The sequence below is a fragment of the Elephas maximus genome, chromosome 3 (genome assembly GCF_024166365.1).
Source record: "Elephas maximus indicus isolate mEleMax1 chromosome 3, mEleMax1 primary haplotype, whole genome shotgun sequence".
NCBI classification, from domain to species: Eukaryota; Metazoa; Chordata; class Mammalia; order Proboscidea; family Elephantidae; genus Elephas; species Elephas maximus.
In genome coordinates this window covers 87023860-87043549 of record NC_064821.1, presented here as the reverse complement: position 1 = coordinate 87043549, position 19690 = coordinate 87023860, and the positions used below count along the sequence as shown (strand labels likewise).

At 42.0% G+C, this 19690-nt stretch overlaps 1 protein-coding gene across 10 annotated transcripts in view; it reads right to left on the bottom strand.

Moving 5' to 3' along the window:
- Positions 1–19690, bottom strand: part of ARMH1 (armadillo like helical domain containing 1) — an 89141-nt gene that overhangs the window by 52614 nt on the left and 16837 nt on the right. For 9 of the 10 annotated variants that reach the window (XM_049879086.1, XM_049879093.1, XM_049879084.1 and 6 more), the window contains 3 exons: positions 3504–3572; positions 1934–2100; positions 559–755 (listed from right to left, as the gene is read on the bottom strand). In XM_049879086.1, coding sequence (XP_049735043.1) covers positions 559–755; positions 1934–2100; positions 3504–3572 — 433 coding nt within the window. Of the gene's footprint in view, positions 1–558; positions 756–1933; positions 2101–3503; positions 3573–3776; positions 3941–19690 lie in introns of those variants that run through there. The other variant, XM_049879089.1, reaches the window with a different exon arrangement.

Below are 19690 nucleotides of genomic sequence, written 5' to 3'. Positions count from 1 at the left end.
AGTTATCCAGTGCTGCTATAACAGAAATTGGAGAATTTTGGATGGGTAATCTAAAAACCATCTTTTGAGCCTCTATCTCCTCCTTACTAGGCAGTGTTTTCATGTGGTCACTATGCTCTACATCTGACTTCCCTCATGTTCTAGGGCTTTGCCTGAGACAAGTGTGAGAGGCAACAGGAAATGAGGAGTGTTCCCAAGTACTGGAGACCTGAACTCTTCATGCTGGGCTGTCTACAAATGCACCATGATTCTTTCCCTAACAGATTGACTCCTTTAATCTTTTCTACAGTCCTTTCATCATCCTTGTTGCTTGTCTCAACCAGTTTTAAGTATGCCAACATCTTTCTGATCCTTAAGTAAACAGGACAAATCACTCTGCTTGGAGACATGAACTCTGTGCCCTGCCTTGGCCTCTTGGAAGTAACGCTGATTGAACAGCAGACATGCAGTGGGAGGCTGAGCTCTGCTTCTCATGCTGTGTGGAGCACAACTGCAGAAGATAATTGTAAGATTATTGCATTTGAATCAGAACCACAGGGCTGTGCAGCCTTGGCTCACCTGGGCGGTCCTGAGAGTCTGCAGGGACAGCTGCTGAGCTTTGGGGGACGCGCAGGGCAGCAAAGCTATTAGACCTTTGTACACCTGATTCTGGTACTTAGGATTACCATGGACCAAAGCATCCAACAGAACCTGCACTTCCTCCTGGGTCTCTTCTGACTTAGACTTGGCCAAAAATTCTGCTATGGACCGGACACCTGAGCAAAGAACAGAGGAAATGCTAAATTGGAAGGGATTCACGAAAACAATCCCTACTCAAGATTACATAATATGAAGTAACAGGATTAAGATCTATTCAACAAGGATGTTCAATCAAAGCAAAACTGAAGCTTAGTTCTTACCACTCTCTCGTTCTCCTTACAGCCTTGTTGCTGGAGGACTTTGTTTTAGCCTAGGTGTGCCAAAATCTGTGTTTTAAAAGTTGAAAATGGCTCTGCAACATGTACAAATAAAACAGGCTATTCTGATTGCTATCGGTTAACTATCACTGGTATAACCATCAGCAATTTACAAAGTGTTTTACCTTATTTAATCCTGGAAACTATACCGAGAGGGAGGCATTAGTCTCATTTTACAGATAAAAACACTAAGGTTCAGAGAAGCCAAGGGGAGGCAGAGACGAGAGCCATGGTGAAAGTACCAAAAAAACTAAACCCGCTGCCGTCGAGTCGATTCCAACTCATAGCAACTCTATAGGACAGAGTAGAACTGCCCCGTAGGGTTTCCAAGGAGTGCCTGGTAGATAGAAACTGCAGACCTTTTGGTTAGCAGCCATTTAACCACTATGCCACCAGGGTTTCCATGGTGAAAGTACAGTGTGTGAAATGCCTCGATAAAAGGATGCACGGGAGATGGCGCCTCCTCTACATGCCTCCATCATAGCACTGGATAGATTCTACTGGATTATATACCTTTTTCACCAGACTGTAAGCTCTCTGAGGGAAGGGACTGTATTTTACTTATTTTTGTATCCCCAGCACCTTAGCATATACCTAGAACACAGTCGGTATTCAATAATTTTATTTCAATTTTATTTCTAGAGTTATTCATACTGTACTTAATTCAACAAAGGACTTTAGGCAACTGTGCAACAAATCTTTGTTGAATGGATGCATGAAAGAGAATGTATTAAAAAGGGAGAAGTGTTTCCAAAACCACCATTGATAGATTTCAGCAAACAATCAGGAAAATCATAAATCCGGGTCTTCTGGTGGTAACACAGACAGCAGCTAATTGAGTGCGCTGTATAAAATTTTTCCTGTACAACCAGTTCCAAGATGTGTTTTCCTGTAGCAGTGGTGGGTGCTGCTACCATTTCATCCAGGCCCCTAGGGAGACACAGGGACTCAACACCCTTGTCATGCACAGTACCCACCATAGCTTTCACAAATGAGCTCCTTGTACTTTCTGCCAGAATTTGCAATAAGCTGAAGTAGCTTGATGGATTCCTTCTTGTGCTCCTCCTTGATCTTCTCCAGCCCAAGTATTTCCAAGAGCGTTAGGACACCTCCAACCTCAAGGAATTCTATAAGGTACCGATTACTATTCAGAAAGGATAGAAGAGTAGAAATAAAACACTTGTCAAGTCCTTTGGCACTAGCCTTTCTAAGGGATCTCAATCTCCTTTCTTCACATACTTCGCCATTCTACCCAAGAAAACCCCCCAATATGTGTCAAGTGATACAATAGTTTGGAAATTCTTCCTTTCAGCAGGAAATTAAAAGGCGAATACAGTGACATTTCTTGCCTTGAGATTCCTAGCATCTGTTTCCCCTTTTTCTTGTAATAGCACCTCAATTTTCCCTTGGGGAATCACCCATTCAGCACTCACAGGCCATGTGGTTTTAATGACAGGACCTATCATCTTCCTGACTGAAATAATTGGTTTAGGGTCAGACATGTGACCTAAGTTGTTTCAACGAGGCTCAAAACCCAGGACTTTTTCGTAACCCTTGAGAAAGATCTGTTTTCTTTTTGGTGTGGCTGAGATACAAGGGTGTAAGCCTGGAGCTTCTGAGGATCATAGCACACAGAGGCCTATGAATACTGACAGCAGAGCAGAGCAGAGCTGAGCTGAGGAATGAAGAAAAAGAGAGACAGACCAAGTTCTAATGACACTGAGCCCCGGATCCAGTTGAAGACACCACCGAGGCTTCCCCTGCTCCACTGCAATTTCTCCCTTGTCTCAGCCTGCCAAGGCGCATGTGGAAACCAAGATCTTGGCACATGCACAGGGCCTGAAGAGCCATGGCCCCAGACTTGACCCTGAACCTGAACTTCACTGGAGAGGAAATATTCTTCAGCACACAGCTACAGCCGAGCCCATTTGTAAAGCAAAAGTTCCCTTCCTTTACAAAGGATGCAGCACCTGGATCTCCAAATATGGACATGGGAAGGATTGGGGTGTCAGATTTTGGGTGCCAATCCCACCCCTTTGGGACTGGAGGGGACAAAAGCTCCAAGCTCCCCTGGGGCGGGGAGTGCACATGGTCTTTCGGCTGCTAGGCTCCTTGTTGCTCCTTGTTTGCACAAACAATAAATTTCTACTTTCTGTTTCCCTTGTAACTGGTGGTGTGGCGTGTGCCTTATTTTGATCAACTAACAGGACAGGATAAGAACCCTCATTTGGTTACATACTCAGGCCAGAAATAAAGATTCCCAACTTCTGGGTTTTTCGGTTAAGTGAAATTTCCCTTTTTCCTGAATCTACTATGAGTTGTTTTCCAGTAATTTGGAACCAAGACAGTCCTGACTAGTAATGTGTCAGTGGAGAACATCGGACAGAGGAGCAACTAGAGCAGAACCACGGCTGACTCTACTTCTGGGCCCATCCTGAGGGCTCCTGGGAACCCACTGATAGCTAGAAGTCATGAATACCAAGGACGGCATGAGCCCAATATGCCACTGAAACCCTGGAGTCTCTCTAGAACAAATCTTGCACTCACCTGCTTACAGCTGACAAGAAGATGCCAATGGACTTTAGCAGCTTATCTAAACAACAGCCAGTCATGTAGCTGGATGACAGGTTAAAGAATGAATTTCAGGGTGGTTTTTTCACACAGAAACTAGATGCTGTGCCTGATCCCTGGTAGCACCTACTGCCCAGAATGATCAAGCAGCTGAATTGTGCCCTTTACTTTCAGAGGGGCCACGAGGCTGAAGGGGAAGTGGCCACACACAGGTGTTGGAGAGAAGGGAGTGCTGGAAGGCATGCTTACTGCTCTCCTGGAAGCTGTCTCTGGGGTAGTTCAGCTTCTGTGGCTCTGACAGGCTTCCTAGGGAGCAGAGAGGCTCTGATAAATAAAAGGTGCATTGAGAAAGCTTGGGGTCAATTTCCCAAGTGTCTCTAAGCCATGACCATCACATCCTTGGGTCACAGCACAGTATATCGCTTCATGCTTCATTCTTAAGCCCTCTCCGAAAATAATCAGCTTCATCATTAATTCTCAATTTTGTACTTGCTCAAAAGTTCTACACTGGAGGTCACTATCTTTATGAAGAACTGCATGGCCTCCTAATAAGAATAACAAGGAGATGGTGGAAAAATTAAACTCTGATGTAAAACAACCTCAGTATTTAATGTTATTTTTTAATGTGAGCCTTTGCAAAAAGCTTCATTATAATAAAGCACCCAGAGCATGCATCAGCTCAGATACAAGGTATGAAATCAAGCCACAACAGAAAAGGAACCAGTCAACAATTACTAGGCTCATAACACATCACAGGCTCTTAGAACACTTAAGAAATTAGCTGAAATTACTGCAGCTCATGGAGGATGACTGAGAGCTTCCAAGACTGATAAAGGCTAATGTAATGGGTTGGAGGTAATGGTGCTTTGTTGGGGGGCGGGGGAGAGCAGGCATGAGGCAAATTATCTCTGCTGCACCCTGGTTCCCAGGATGCCAATAGAAGTAGAGACAGATTGGCTCATTAGGAAGGGCTCTTTACTGCAAAAACAGTGTTTGCTCTGGAGCCAGGCACCCCTGCCTGTTGCTGCTACCCACCCACATCGCATTCTTTCTTCCTACATTGCCCCCACTCCAGCCCCCAGCCCCTATTCTGTCTCCATACATTCCCTTCTTTTCTTCAGTTATCAGCTAGGCTGACCAAATTTTGTCACATTCTTTTTCCTCTGTCTCAGGCTAGCCTTATTTTCCATGTTGTTGTCGGATGCCACCTTTCGGCTGGCAGCCAAGCTCTTAACCACTGCACCACCAGGGCTCCTAAACTAAAGCTAGACTGGAAAGTAAGCCACACCGATCAACTGGATAAACAAATTGTGATATATCCGTATGATGGAATATTACTCTTCAATACAAAGGGACGGACTACTGAACTAATACATGTAACAACATGGATGTAACAACATGCTAACCTTTTGGTTAGCAGCCAAGCTTTTAACCATTGCACCACCGAGGATCCTTCTCGTTTTCATAGCCACTCATTATATGTATTTCTAGCCTATTATTTCCAGCAATTAGAAGGTTGCAACAATACCAGCAGTAGCTAATAAGTATTGAGCATTAATTATGTGCCAGGCACTATGCTCACTGCTTCACTTGCATTGACTCATTTAATTCTCAAGACAGCCCCGCAGTGGGTGCTATTAGTATTTCCATTTACCACTTGAAACAATCTCAGCCAAGTTAACTGATAGAACCATCCTGCCTGTAGACAAATGGAGGGAGTAGGGCCATTTATGTAGATTACCTCCTGCTATCATGTAGAAAGGAGCCCTGGTGCAGCAGTGGTTAAGTGCTCAGCTGCTAACTAAAAGGTTGGTGGTTCAAACCCACCAGCTGCTCTGTGGCAGTCTGCTTCCATAAGGATTTACCATCTTGGAAACCCTATGGGACAGTTCTATTCTGTCCTATGGGGTCACTATGAGTCGGAATCGACTCGAGGATAATGGGTTATCACATAGAAGGTGCAGCTGCAGGTCTGTACTATCCACTGCGGAGGGTTGGGGGTAAGATACTGCAGTACAGTGGATGGCAAATAGACTTTGGGTCAGGCAAAACCAGCTGCCACTGAGTCAACTCCAGCTCACGGAGACCCCATTTGTTTCAGAGTAGAAACTACACACCAAAGGGTTTTCAATGGCTATGACCTTGTGGGAGTAGATTGCCAGGCCTTTCTTCTGAGGCATCTCTGGGTGAATCTGAACTGCTAACCTTCGTTAGTAGCTGAGCGCTTACCATTTCTGCCACCCAGGGACTCCTGGGTCAGAAGACCCAGGTTCAAATATTATTTCTGCTGTTTTCTAGTAAATTACTCAACCGTCTCAAGGTTCACCCTTTCTTATCTATAAAATGGGATAAAATCATTCACCTATTAGTGTTAGACTCAAATGAGAATATATGTATAGTACATAGTTCAGTGACTAAAACATAAAAAAGACTCAATAAAGGATAACTAATAATTTTGTCATTATAATATATAAATCCTCAGTTTTACTGATCTATTCTAAAAGCTCAAGGCTAAAGGAGTTTGAGGCTTATATGGTTGCCAATTTTGCAAAAGATAATGATATTAAATTGATTTGTTTTCCTTCAAAACCCACTAGAACTAGATGGCCAGGGAGAAGTGGGATCACAAATTCAAAATACTACATCACTTCAGCCAGTTGATTTTATCTGCTGTATGACAAGGTCACAAAAATTAAGAAATTATGAATAATTTTAGGTGTAAAAACTGAATATACAACTGTATATTAAAAGTGTGGCTCAATAAGCATTTACTAAGAATTCATTAAATGTTAGGCACTGTGATTGTCCTGGTGGTGCAAATGGCTAAGTGCTCGGCTGCTAACTGACAGGCTGGCGATGTGAACCCACCCAGTGGCTCTGTGGGAGAAAGACCTGATGATCTGCTTCCGTAAAGATTACAGGCAAGAAAACCCTCTGGCGAAGTTCTATTCTGTCACATGGGGTCTCTATAAGCTAGAATTGACTCAATGACACCTAACAACATGATTGACACCTAGGATATGGAGAAAGATAAAATGCCTAGTGTATTAAGTGCAATGATTGAGTAAAAAATGAAATAGGCTGAAGATAGGATCCTTGGAAACACAAACATTTAAGGGATGGGTAGAAAAGGCCCTGCAATAGTGACTGAGAAGCAGCAATCAAAGAGGGTACAAGAGGGGAGAGGTTAGGAAGGGGATGGTGGCCAAGCAGGGCCAGCTCTAGGGTAAGGTGAGTGAGGCACCTGCTTTGGATACGAAATTTAAGGGGGTGTCAAAACAAAACAAAACTCAGTAATCAAGATAAATAATATTTCAATGCAACATTTAAAAAAGTAAAAATTAATGCAAAAGAATTCCATGATGAAAAAATATTGAAATTTTAAATAAAGACAGGATCTGGCCCTGTACCTATGGAAGGACCCTGCCTCACTTATCTCACCCTATGGTCAGAGAATGCTGTCAGGTAAGTTAGAGAGTGAAGAAGGTACCCTAGATTTGGCCTATGAGAGGTTGTTGATAACTTTGTGAGGTTAGTGCCATGAGTCGTGGGAGAGAAGTCAGACTACAGGTATTGATATTTCTCAAAGCATGATCTGTGGACCACCAGGTTGCTTGTTAAAAATGAAGAGTCCAGGGGCCGACTCTCAATCTACTAAATCAGAACCTTGAGGTGGGTGGGGAGGTAGGCTGGTAATCTGTAATTTAAATTATGCACATTAATCTCTGAGAACATTATGTACACTAATGTCTAGAACTGTATTCAATGGTATTCCCTTTGGCCTTTGTTCTGGCCCTCTGTCTGATTAATAATTTTTTTTTTTTTTTTTTTTTTGGCCTTAACAAAGAGGAGTTTATTCTCTCACACTCTTGTAGGTGACAAGTCCAAATTCAGGGTGTCAGCTCCAGGGGAAGTCTTTCTCTCTCTGTTGCCTCTGGAGGAAGATTCCTTGTCACCAATCTTCCCCAGGTCGAAGAGCTTCTCAGGCTCAGGGACTCCAGGTCCAAAAGATGCACTCTGCTCCTGGTGCTGCTTTCTTGGTGGTATGAGTCCTCAACTCTCTGCTTGCTTCTCTTTCCTTTTTATCACTCCTAAAGATGTTGGTTATGAGGCTTAGGTGTTACAAAAGACCTTCAGGTTTGCCCTGATGGTTTCCTTCAAGGCAGAAGGTCACTTCAAAAGAAGACAAGCTTCCTGGCCTCCCAGCATCCAGGCCAGCATCACAGGTCCATGGGAATCTTTCTCCTAAAATCTGTGCTCAAATCTCTGCCCCATCTCCTCCTCAGCTAGTACTGTGTGTCTTTTTTCTTGTCTCTCTGAACAGACAAGAATGAGAACAATTTCTCTCTTTTCAGGGAAACTCTCTTGGAAAAAAGAGCTCGACGCATCCTATCTTTAGACTTACGAGGGTTTAGATTTGTGTTGGTTTTATTTTTCTGTTTGTTTTTATATATCTATAAGAAGGATGGTGCAAACAGTTAACACATTCTGCTGCTAACTACAAGTTTGGAGGTTCTAGTCTACCAGAGGCACCTTGGAATGGCCTGGAAATCTACTTCCAAAAAATCAGCCACCGAAAACCCTACGGATCACAGTTCTGACACAGATGTGATTCCTGTGAATTGGAATCAACTGGAGCAACTAGTATAAGAACACTATCTCTCTCGCCTCTCTTATTTTAACTCTTCATTTATACTCTAATCCTTTGCTTTTCCTTTCTCTTCCATTTCCCCATGCCCTTCCCACCTTGCTTTACACATTCTTTTACCCCACATTTCACCCTTTCTTCCTATTCCTATATCTGTAAAATAAGAATAGAACTGTTTCATCATGGCTGCATTCAGGTTTAGAAAAACATATTCAAAGTTCCTAATATTGCCTGGCTATGAGAGGTTTTCAATAAACGGAAGATGTTCTTCTTCCTTTTCCCATTCTGTTGTATAAGTCCTCTTCTTTTCCTGTTCTTGTTTCCTTACTTAGACAGCTCCTTGGTATCCGTCCTCTCCCTTTGCGCCCCCAGCTCTGTACTGACAGGTTTGTACCAGCACCTTCTTCACCCCTGCAGCTCAGTGAGGCAGCTGCCTTCATTCAAACCAGTAACAGCCTTTCCTTGGCACTTTATTGCTCTTTCTCCATTTGAGATATACAATGGCAACTTGTTCTATTGTTGAGATGATTGACTAAATATCACAAGAGTAAAGAGTCACATTTCATGAACTTCAGAAATTTTCTCAATAAGGTATACTTGCTCTATGCACATTTTAATTATCTTTGTCAAAAGATTATTTAGTTGCTAGAGGCAGAATTGCCTGGAAGTCACCAGGTAGACCTTGGCTCGCACCTCAAGTTCTCTTCTGGGAGCTGAAACTTGAACCCCCAGGGTGTCTTCACTTAATTCTCTTCGAGAGGGTGGACAGGAGACATTCACTTACATGTGTGCTTGACAGACACTGCTACAATACCCTCTTACCTCGAATTTTTGAATTATGCTACCTGGAATTCATACCTTACTCCTGGAATGTCAATTCTTGGCTCAGGAATCTTTAATAACTACTTCCTACTGTATTCAGCCCATACAGCTGCCTTTGTGATGCCATGGAGCTCTAGAAAAGAACATGCCTTCAGAAGCCATCCTGAGTCTACCACTAACCAGGTGTGTGGGCTTGGAAATATTACTTAACCTCCGTGCCCCTCTGTAAAATGGGATTAAAAAAGAAAAAAAAAAAAACTAGTTGCTGTCAAGTAAACTCTGACTCATGGTAACCCCATGTGTGTCAGAGTAGAACTGTGCTCCATAAGGTTTTTTTTTCAATAATTTTTATTTAGCTTTAAGTGAACGTTTACAAATCAAGTCAGTCTGTCACATATAAGCTTATATACATCTTACTCCATACTTCCACTTACTCTCCCCCAATGAGTCAGCCCGCTCCCTCCTTCCAGTCTCTCCTTTCGTGACAATTTTGCCAGTTTCTAACCCTCTCTACCCTCCCATCTCCCCTCCAGACAGGAGATGCCAACACAGTCTCAAGCGTCCACCTGATACAAGCAGCTCACTCTTCATCAGCATCTCTCTCCAACCCATTGCCCAGTCCCTTCCATGTCTGATGAGTTGTCTTGGGGATGGTTCCTGTTCTGGGCCAACAGAAGGTTTGGGGACCATGACCACCGGGATTCCTCTAGTCTCAGTCAGACCATTAAGCCTGGTCTTTTTATGAGAATTTGGGGTCTGCATCCCACTGATCTCCTGCTCCCTCAGGGGTTCTCTGTTGTGCTCCCTGTCAGGGCAGTCATCGGTTGTGGCCGGGCACCATCTAGTTCTTCTGGTCTCAGGATGATGTAAGTCTTTGGTTCATGTGGCCCTTTCTGTCTCTTGGGCTCATAGTTATCGTGTGACCTTGGTGTTCTTCATTCTCCTTTGCTCCAGGTGGGTTGAGACCAATTGATGCATCTTAGATGGCCGCTTGTTAGCATTTAAGACCCCAGACGCCACATTTCAAAGTGGGATGCAGAAAAGTCAGTTTATCCCGGAAACTTCTTTGCTTTTGGTCCAGTCCAGTTGAGCTGACCTTCCGTGTATTGAGTATTGTCCTTCCCTTCACCTAAAGTAGTTCTTATCTACTAACTAATCAGTTCTTATCTACTAACTAACCCTCTCCCGCCCTCCCTCCCTCCCCTCCTCGTAACCACGAAAGTATGTGCTCTTCTCAGTTTATACTATTTCTCAAGATCTTATAATAGTGGTCTTATTTGTCCTTTTGCCTCTGACTAATTTCACTCAGCATAATGCCTTCCAGGTTCCTCCATGTTGTGAAATGTTTCACAGATTCATCACTGTTCTTTATCGATGCGTAGTATTCCATTGTGTGAATATACCACAATTTATTTAACCATTCATCCGTTGATGGACACCTTGGTTGCTTCCAGCTTTTTGCTATTGTAAACAGAGCTGCAATCAACATGGGTGTGCATATATCTGTTCGTGCAAAGGCTCTTATTTCTCTAGGGTATATTCCGAGGAGTGGGATTTCTGGGTTGTATGGTAGTTCTATTTCTAACTTTTTAATAAAACGCCAGATAGGTTTCCAAAGTGGTTGTACCATTTTACATTCCCACCAGCAGATAAGAGTTCCAATCTCTCCACAGCCTCTCCAACATTTATTATTTTGTGTTTTTTGTATTAATGTCAGCCTTGTTGGAGATGGAATCTCATCGTAGTTTTGATTTGCGTTTCTCTAATGGCTAATGATCGAGAGCATTTTCTCATGTATCTGTTAGCTGCCTGAATATCTTCTTTAGTGAAGTGCGTGTTCATATCCTTTGCCCACTTCTTGATTGGGTTGTCTGTCTTTTTGTGGTTGAGTTTTAACAAAATCATATAGATTTTAGAGATCAGGAGCTGGTCGGAGATGTCATAGCTGAAAATTCTTTCCCAATCTGTAGGTGGTCTTTTTACTCTTTTGGTGAAGTCTTTAGATGAGCATAGGTGTTTCATTTTTAGGAGCTCCCAGTTATCTCGTTTCTCTTCGTCATTTTTGGTAATGTTTTGTATTCTGTTTATCCCTTGTATTAGGGCTCCTAAGGTTGTCCCTATTTTTTCTTCCATGATCTTTATCGTTTTAGTCTTTATGTTTAGGTCTTTGATCCACTTGGAGTTAGTTTTTGTGCATGGTGTGAGGTATGGGTCCTGTTTCATTTTTTTGCAAAAGGATATCCAGTTATGCCAGCACCATTTGTTAAAAAGACTATCTTTTCCCCAATTAACTGACACTGGGCCTTTGTCAAATATCAGCTGCTCATATGTGGATGGATTTATATCTGGGTTCTCAATTCTGTTCCATTGGTCTATGTGCCTGTTGTACCAGTACCAGGCTGTTTTGACTACTGTGGCTGTATAAAAGGTTCTAAAATCAGGTAGAGTGAGGCCTCCCACTTTCTTCTTCTTTTTCAGTAATGCTTTACTTATCCGGGGCTTCTTTCCCTTCCATATGAAGTTGGTGATTTGTTTCTCCAACACATTAAAAAATGTCATTGGAATTTGGATCGGAAGTGCATTGTATGTATAGATGGCTTTTGGTAGAATAGACATTTTTACTATGTTAAGTCTTCCTATCCATGAGCAAGGTATGTTTTTCCACTTAAGTAGGTCCTTTTTAGTTTCTTGCAGTAGTACTTTGTAGTTTTATTTGTATAGGTCTTTTACATCTTTGGTAAGATTTATCCCTAAGTATTTTATCTTCTTGGGGGCTACTGTGAATGGCATTGATTTGGTGATTTCCTCTTCGATGTTCTTTTTGTTGATGTAGAGGAATCCAACTGATTTTTGTATGTTTATCTGATAACCTGAGACTCTGCCAAACTCTTCTATTAGTTTCAGTAGTTTTCTGGAGGATTCCTTAGGGTTTTCTGTGTATAAGATCATGTCATCTGCGAATAGAGATAATTTTACTTCCTCCTTGCCAATTCGGATGCCCTTTATTTCTTTGTCTAGCCTAATTGCTCTGGCTAGGACCTCTAGCACAATGTTGAATAAGAGAGGTGATAAAGAGCATCCTTATCTGGTTCCCGTTCTCAAGGGAAATGCTTTCAGGCTCTCTCCATTTAGAGTGATGTTGGCTGTTGGCTTTGTATAGATGCCCTTTATTATGTTGAGGAATTTTCCTTCAATTCCTATTTTGCTGAGACTTTATCATGAATGGGTGTTGGACTTTGTCAAATGCCTTTTCTGCATCTATTGATAAGATCATGTGGTTTTTGTCTTTTGTTTTATTTATATGGTGGATTACATTAATGGTTTTTCTAATATTAAACCAGCCTTGCATACCTGGTATAAATCCCACTTGGTCATGGTGGATTATTTTTTTGATATGTTGTTGAATTCTATTGGCTAGAATTTTGTTGAGGATTTTTGCATCTATGTTCATGAGGGATATAGGTCTGTAATTTTCTTTTTTGTGTGATGTCTTTACCTGGTTTTGGTATCAGGGATATGGTGGGCTTCATGGAATGAGTTAGGTAGTAGTCCGTCATTTTCTATGTTTTGAAATAACTTTAGTAGTAGTGGTGTTAACTCTTCTCTGAAAGTTTGGTAGAACTCTGAAGTAAAGCTGTCCAGGCCAGGGCTTTTTTTTTTTTGTTGGGAGTTTTTTGATTACCGTTTCAATCTCTTTTTTTGTTATGGGTCTATTTAGTTGTTCTACTTCTGATTGTTTTAGTTTAGAAGGTAGTGTTTTTCTAGGAATTCATCCATTTCTTCTACATTTGCAAATTTGTTAGAGTACAATTTTTCGTAATAATCTGAAATGATTCTTTTAATTTCAGTTGGGTCTGTTGTGATGTGGCCCATCTCGTTTCTTATTCGGGTTATTTGTTTCTTTCCTGTATTTCTTTAGTTAGTCTGGCCAATGGTTTATCAATTTTGTTAATTTTTTCAAAGAACCAGCTTTTGGCTTTGTTAATTCTTTCAACTGTTTTTCTGTTCTCTAATTCATTTAGTTCAGCTCTAATTTTTATTATTTGTTTTCTTCTGGTGCCTGATGGATTCTTTTGTTGCTCACTTTCTATTTGTTCAAGTTGTAGGGACAGTTCTCTGATTTTGGCTCTTTCTTCTTTTTGTATGTGTGCATTTATTGATATAAATTGACCTCTGAGCACTGCTTTTGCTGTGTCCCAGAGGTTTTGACAGGAAGTGTTTTCATTCTCGTTGCATTCTATGAATTTCTTTATTCCCTCCTTAATGTCTTCTATAACCCAGTCTTTTTTCAGCAGGGTATTGTTCAGTTTCCAAGTATTCGATTTCTTTTCCGTAATTTTTCTGTTATTGATTTCCACTTTTATGGCCTTGTGGTCTGAGAAGATGCTTTGTAATATTTCGATGTTTTGGATTCTGCAAAGATTTGTTTTAGGACCTAATATGTGGTCTATTCTAGAGAATGTTCCATGTGCACTAGAAAAAAAAGTATACTTTGCAGCAGTTGGGTGGAGTGTTCTGTATAAGTCTATGAGGTCAAGTTGGTTGATTGTAGGAATTAGGTCTTCCGTGTCTCTATTGAGCTTCTTACTGGAAGTCCTGTCCTTCTCCGAAAGTGATGTGTTGAAGTCTCCTATAATTGTGGAGGTGTCTATCTCACTCTTCAGTTCTGTTAAAGTTTGTTTTATGTATCTTGCAGCCCTGTCATTGGGTGCATAAATATTTAATATGGTTATATCTTCCTGGTAAATTGTCCCTTTAATCATTATGTAGTGTCCTTCTTTATCCTTTGTGGTGGATTTAAGTCTAAAGTCTATTTTGTCAGAAATTAATATTGCTACTCTTGCTCTTTTTTGCTTGTTGTTTGCTTGATATATTTTTTTCCATCCTTTGAGTTTTAGTTTGTTTGTGTCTCTAAGTCTAAGGTGTGTCTCTTGTAGGCAGCATATAGATGGATCGTGTTTCTTTATCCAGTCTGAGACTCTCTGTCTCTTTATTGGTGCATTTAGTCCATTTACATTCAGCGTGATTATAGATAAGTGTTTAGTACTGTCATTTTGATGCCTTTTTTTGTGTGTGTTGTTGACAATTTCATTTTTCCACTTACTTTTTTGTGCTCTTTTTCTTTGTAAATTGTGTGTTCCTCATTTTCATAGTATTTGACTTTGTTTGCTGAGTTGTTATGTTTTTCTTGGTTTTTATTTTGAGTTATGGAGTTGTTGTACCTCTTTGTGGTTACCTTAATACTTACCCCTATTTTTCTAAGTAAAAACCTAACTTGTATTGTCCTATATCGCCTGGTTTCCCTCTCCATATGGCAGTTCTATGCCACCTGTATTTAGTCCCTCTTTTTGATTATTGTGATCTTTTACATATTGACTTCAATGATTCCCTGTTTTGAGAGTTTTTTTCTTTTTAAAATTAATCTTAATTTGTTTTTGTGATTTCCCTATTTGAGTTGATATCAGGATGTTCTGTTCTGTGACCTTGTGTTGTGCTGGTATCTGATATTATTGGTTTTCTGACCAAACAATTTCCTTTAGTATTTCTTGTAGCTTTGGTTTGGTTTTTGCAAATTCTCTAAGCTTGTGTTTATCTGTAAATGTTTTAATTTCACCTTCATATTTTAGAGAGAGTTTTGCTGGATATATGATTCTTGGCTGGCAGTTTTTCTCCTTCAGTGCTCTATATATGTCATCCATTGCCTTCTTGACTGCATGGTTTCTGCTGAGTAGTCTGAACTTATTCTTATTGATTCTCCTTTGTAGGAGACCTTTCTTTTATCCCTGGCTGCTTTTAAAATTTTCTCTTTATCTTTGGTTTTGGCAAGTTTAATGATAATATGTCTTGGTGATTTTCTTTTTGGATGAATCTTAAATGGGGTTCGATGAGCATCTTGGATAGATATCCTTTCGTCTTTCATGATGTCAGGGAAGTTTTCTACCAACAGATCTTCAATTATTATCTCTGTATTTTCTGTTATTCCTCCCTGTTCTGGGACTCCAATCACACGCAAGTTATCCTTCTTGATAGAGTCCCACATGATTCTTAGGCTTTCTTCATTTTTTTTAATTAGTCTAATTCTGTTATTTTACTGTTAATCTTTTGGATTTCTGAATGCTGTCTCTCTATGGATTCTTGCAGCTTATTAATTTTTCCACTATGTTCTTGAATAATCTTTTTGAGTTCTTCAACTGCTTTATCAGTGTGTTCCCTGGCTTTTTCTGTAGATTGCCTTATTTCATTTCTGAGGTCATCCCTGATGTCTTGAAGCATTCTGTAAATTAGTTTTTTATATTCTGCATCTGGCAATTCCAGGATTGTATCTTCATTTGGGAAAGATTTTGATTCTTTAGTTTGGGGAGTTGTAGAAGCAATCATGGTCTGCTTCTTTATGTGGTTTGATATCGACTGCTGTCTCCAAGCCATCTCTAAGATATTGCAGTGATTTAGTCTATATTTGCTCATTGAGTCTTATCTTGTTTTGTTTTCTTTCAATATACATAGATGGGCTACTAGATTGTGCCATCTTGATTGTTGTAGCCCTTGAATCACTTATGTCCTATTACCAGCTGGTTTGGGCTGTTACCAGATATATAAGCCTAAGAGTTCATTCACTATTTTTGAGTAGAATCTGATTTTGGGTCATCAAGTATGTGGTGCAGACTGTCACCTATCCACCTAGAGAAGTACTGGTGATAGTTGTGTGCACCAGATTCTAGTAGCAGCAGGGTTTCACATTCTGGGGGGGGGGCAGGCAGGATGCTGACAGGCTTCCCCCAAGTGCCAGTGAGGTAGGTATGTCTCTATTCCCAAAGCACTTTGGTGGGTGGGCTCTGCAGCTGTACCTTAGGCCCCCAATGCAAGTACCTCTACAGATTGGTAGGTGTCACCCTCCTTAGACCCCTAAGGCAGGAGGCTAGGTGATCTGGGGGGAGCTTCAGCCCTCAGTTCCCTGTTGTGGGTCAGTGAGGGCTCTGTTGAATATGCAGAGATATCAGATCCGGGAAACTTGTCTTTCCAGTAATCCGCTAAAACAATTACAGTCAGATCCCTATCAGAAATGCCTTTGCATTATAATAGCCACCTTGTTCCCTGTAGGGATGAAAGCCCAAGACTGCGGGTCACATATGTTTGGCTGGAGCTGGTTCTGTGTTTTTAGTCCAATTTGGGAAAGAGTTTTGGTCCCTGGGTTTTTTGTAGCTGCTTCTCTCAGGCCAGGAGAATGGGTTAGGAAAAGACCAAAAAAAAAAAAAGAAAGAAAGAAAAACTGCAGCGCACTTCACTCTCTGGCTCAGGAAATTCCAATGTTAACGAAGCCGCCTGGGAAGGGAAGGGGAGGGTTCAGATAAATAGGAGAGAGTGGCACCCCGGAATATACTCATCTTGCTTGGGATGACTGTTTTGTTTGAGATTCCCGAGGGGGCGTGTTGACTGTGTGCACTGGCTGGGTAGAGATTGCTCCCGAGGGTCAGGCCCACATCGCGTGCTTGTGCTGTCTCAGAAGCCGTGGTCAGTTCCTCCGCTCCCAGTCCAAAGCCCAGCGCCAAGGTTCCCCGGCTGGGACGCCGCACTCCAGGCTCCAAAACCAGTTGCTGCCTCCCGGTGACTTCTCCTCCTGTCAGCCACGTCGCTGCGCTGCCTGCGTGCACTGGCTGGGCTTCCCCCGAGGTCACTTCTGGGGGCTAGGGCTGCATCCCGTGTTTGCGCCATCTCAGGATGCTGTGCTCAGCTCCCCTGCACCCAGTCCAAAGCCCGGCACCAAGGTTTCCTGACTGGGACGCTGGCTCCGGGCTCGGAAAACAGTCGCTGCTTCCCCGTGGTTGTTCGTTCTCAGTCTCTGTCACTCAGGTCAACTCTTTAGATCTGTGTTTGATGGTCAGGGTTCGTAGATTGTCATGTATGTGATCAATTCACTTGTTTTTCCGAGTCTTTGTTGCAAGAGGGATCCGAGGTAGCTTCTACCTAGTCAGCCATTTTGGCCCTGCCCCCTGATTAATAATTTTATCAAAGACCTGAATGCACAAAAAAGAGAGCTGTGCTTACTTAAACCTTCCATTCTGCCTAGCTGCAGACTCATTGGTTCATTCATTCCTTTATCCAACAAACATGTATAAAGCACCCACTATGTGCCAGGCATTGTGCTAGGTGTTAGAAATGCATAAATGAATAGAACAGATGTAATACCTGCCCTCATGGAGCTTAAAGTCCAGTGGGGAGATATGAAACAGGTAATAACAATAAAATATTATGACTATTATGGTAGTGAACGTGCTATGAGTATATATAATACGGGGCCTAAGCTAGTCTGGAAACCCTGGTGGCGTAGTGGTTAAGTGCTATGGCTGCTAACCAAAGGATCGGCAGTTCGAATCCACCAGGCGCTCCTCGGAAACTCTATGGGGCAGTTCTACCCTGTCCTATGGGGTCACTATGAGTCGGAATCGACTCGATGGCACTGAGTTTAAGCTAGCCTAGGGTTGAGAAAAGGCCTTCCTGAGAAAATGGTATTTAAATTGAGACCTGAATAATGGAGAGGGAAAGAGTTAAATAAGGAGGGGGTTTAGAAAAGGGGAAAGGGCTCAGGCAAGATGAAAAACTATAATGAAAGGGTCTGAGATGAATCCATAGAGTGTTATGGGCACACAGAGCAGGAGTATTCTTAAATCTATGTATAACTTGAACCAACACCTTGATGGTTAGCATATCTCTCTTCTGTCCAGATCTGCCTCTGGGGCTCCTGAGCACAGGTACCTCAAAACCTAACATGTCTCTGTCATGGATTGAATTGAGTCCCCCCCAAAATATGTGTCAACTTGGTGGTTAAGCCATGATTCCCAGTATTGTGTGGTTATCCTCCATTTTGTGATTGTAATTTTATGTTAAAAAGGATTAGGGTGGGATTGTAACACCCTTACTAAGGTTACATCCCTGATCTAATGTAAAGGGAGTTTCCTTGGAGTGTGGCCTGCACCACCTTTTATCTTACAAGAGATAAAACAAAAGGGAAGCAAGCAGAGAGGGGGGCCTCATACCACCAAGGAAGCAGTGCCGGGGGCAGAGTGTGTCCTTTGGACCCGGGATTCGTGGACAGAGAAGCTCCTAGTTCAGGGGACGATTGATGACAAGGACCTTCCTCCAGAGCCAACAGAAAAAGAAAGACTTCCCCTGGAGCTGATGCCCTGAGTTTGGACTTCTAGCTTACTGGACTGTGAGAAAATAAAATTTCTTTGTTAAAGCCATCCATTTGTGGTATTTCTTTTATAGCAGCACCAGATGACTAAGACAGTCTCAAACCAAACTGACTTACCCCACAGTTGTTCCTCCTTTTGTATTCTCTTGCCCTATAACAGCACTCTGTTCATCTGGTTTCTCAGTCTAGAAATACGAGCGTCATCCTGTGGGATACCAATGCAGGAGGTAGTTGGATGTATGGTGTTATGGATTGAATTGTGTTCCCAAAAAATGTGTGTCAACTTGGTTAGGCCATGATTCCCAGTATTGTGTGGTTGTCCACCATTCTACAATCTGATGTGATTTGACTATGTGTTATAAATCTTAACCTCTATGATGCTAACGAGGCAGGATTAGAGGCAGCTGTGTTAATAAGGAAGGACTCAATCTACAGGATTAGGTTGTATCTTGAATCAAACTGTTTTGAGATATAAAAAAGAGAATCAAGCAGAGAGGAGAGGGACCTCATGCCACCAAGAATGAAGAGCCAGGAGGGAAACGTGTCCTTTGGACCTGGAGTCCTTGCGCTGAGAAGCTCTTAGACCAGGAGAAGATTGATAACAAGGGCCTTCCCCCACGGCCGACAAAGAGAGAAAGCCTTCCCCTGGAGCTGGTACCCTGAATGTGGACCTCTAGCCTCCTAAACTGTGAGAGAATAAATTTGTTTGTTAAAGCCATCCACTTGTGGTATTTCTGTTATAGCAGCACTAGATAACTAAGACGTATGGGTATAGAGCTCAGGTTCCACAGAGTAATTTGGGTGGGGGTAAAATTTAAGAGTCCTCAACCTGAGTGGTATTGACATCCTGGCAATGGACTAGATCACTCAGGGAGAATCAGTGTGAGCAGAGAAGAGGGATGTGGATGGAGTCCCATGGAATGCCAACATTTAAGGAATGGTTGAAGAAGAAATGGAAAGGACAAAAAAAGAGAAGAAAACCAGGAGAAATGCTATCACAGAAACCAAGGGGAGGATGTCTTGAGAAGTGGGAAAGGTTGACAAAAGCCACTGAGAGGTTACATATAAGGACTGAGGATGTAGTCATTGGTTTTGCAGTTAGAAAATCACTGGTAACCTTGGCAAGACCTGTATCAGTGGAGTGGTGAGGACAGAAGTTATAAGACAAGGAGCAAAGGCCCTGAGATCAGAGGGTGCCTGTTTGAAAAATAGCAAAGAGACTGCTGTGGTTAGAGGAGAAACAAGTAAAGGAGAAATAGACTACACTATCAGGGAAGTAATGGGGGTTGAGTGTGGAACCTAGAGACTTAGTAAGACAAGGAACAGAGGGGCCCCCAAATCTGCAAACAAAATAAGAAATGGGCCAGGGTGCAGAAACAAAGCCATTCCCCAGAACAATGGGGCAGGGTACCTAAAAATAGCCCACAAACTTCTTTAAAGTTGCCTTTCAGAAGCAGCTGGAGAAAACCTGGCCCAGGGACATGTGCAGAACATCCACCTGTG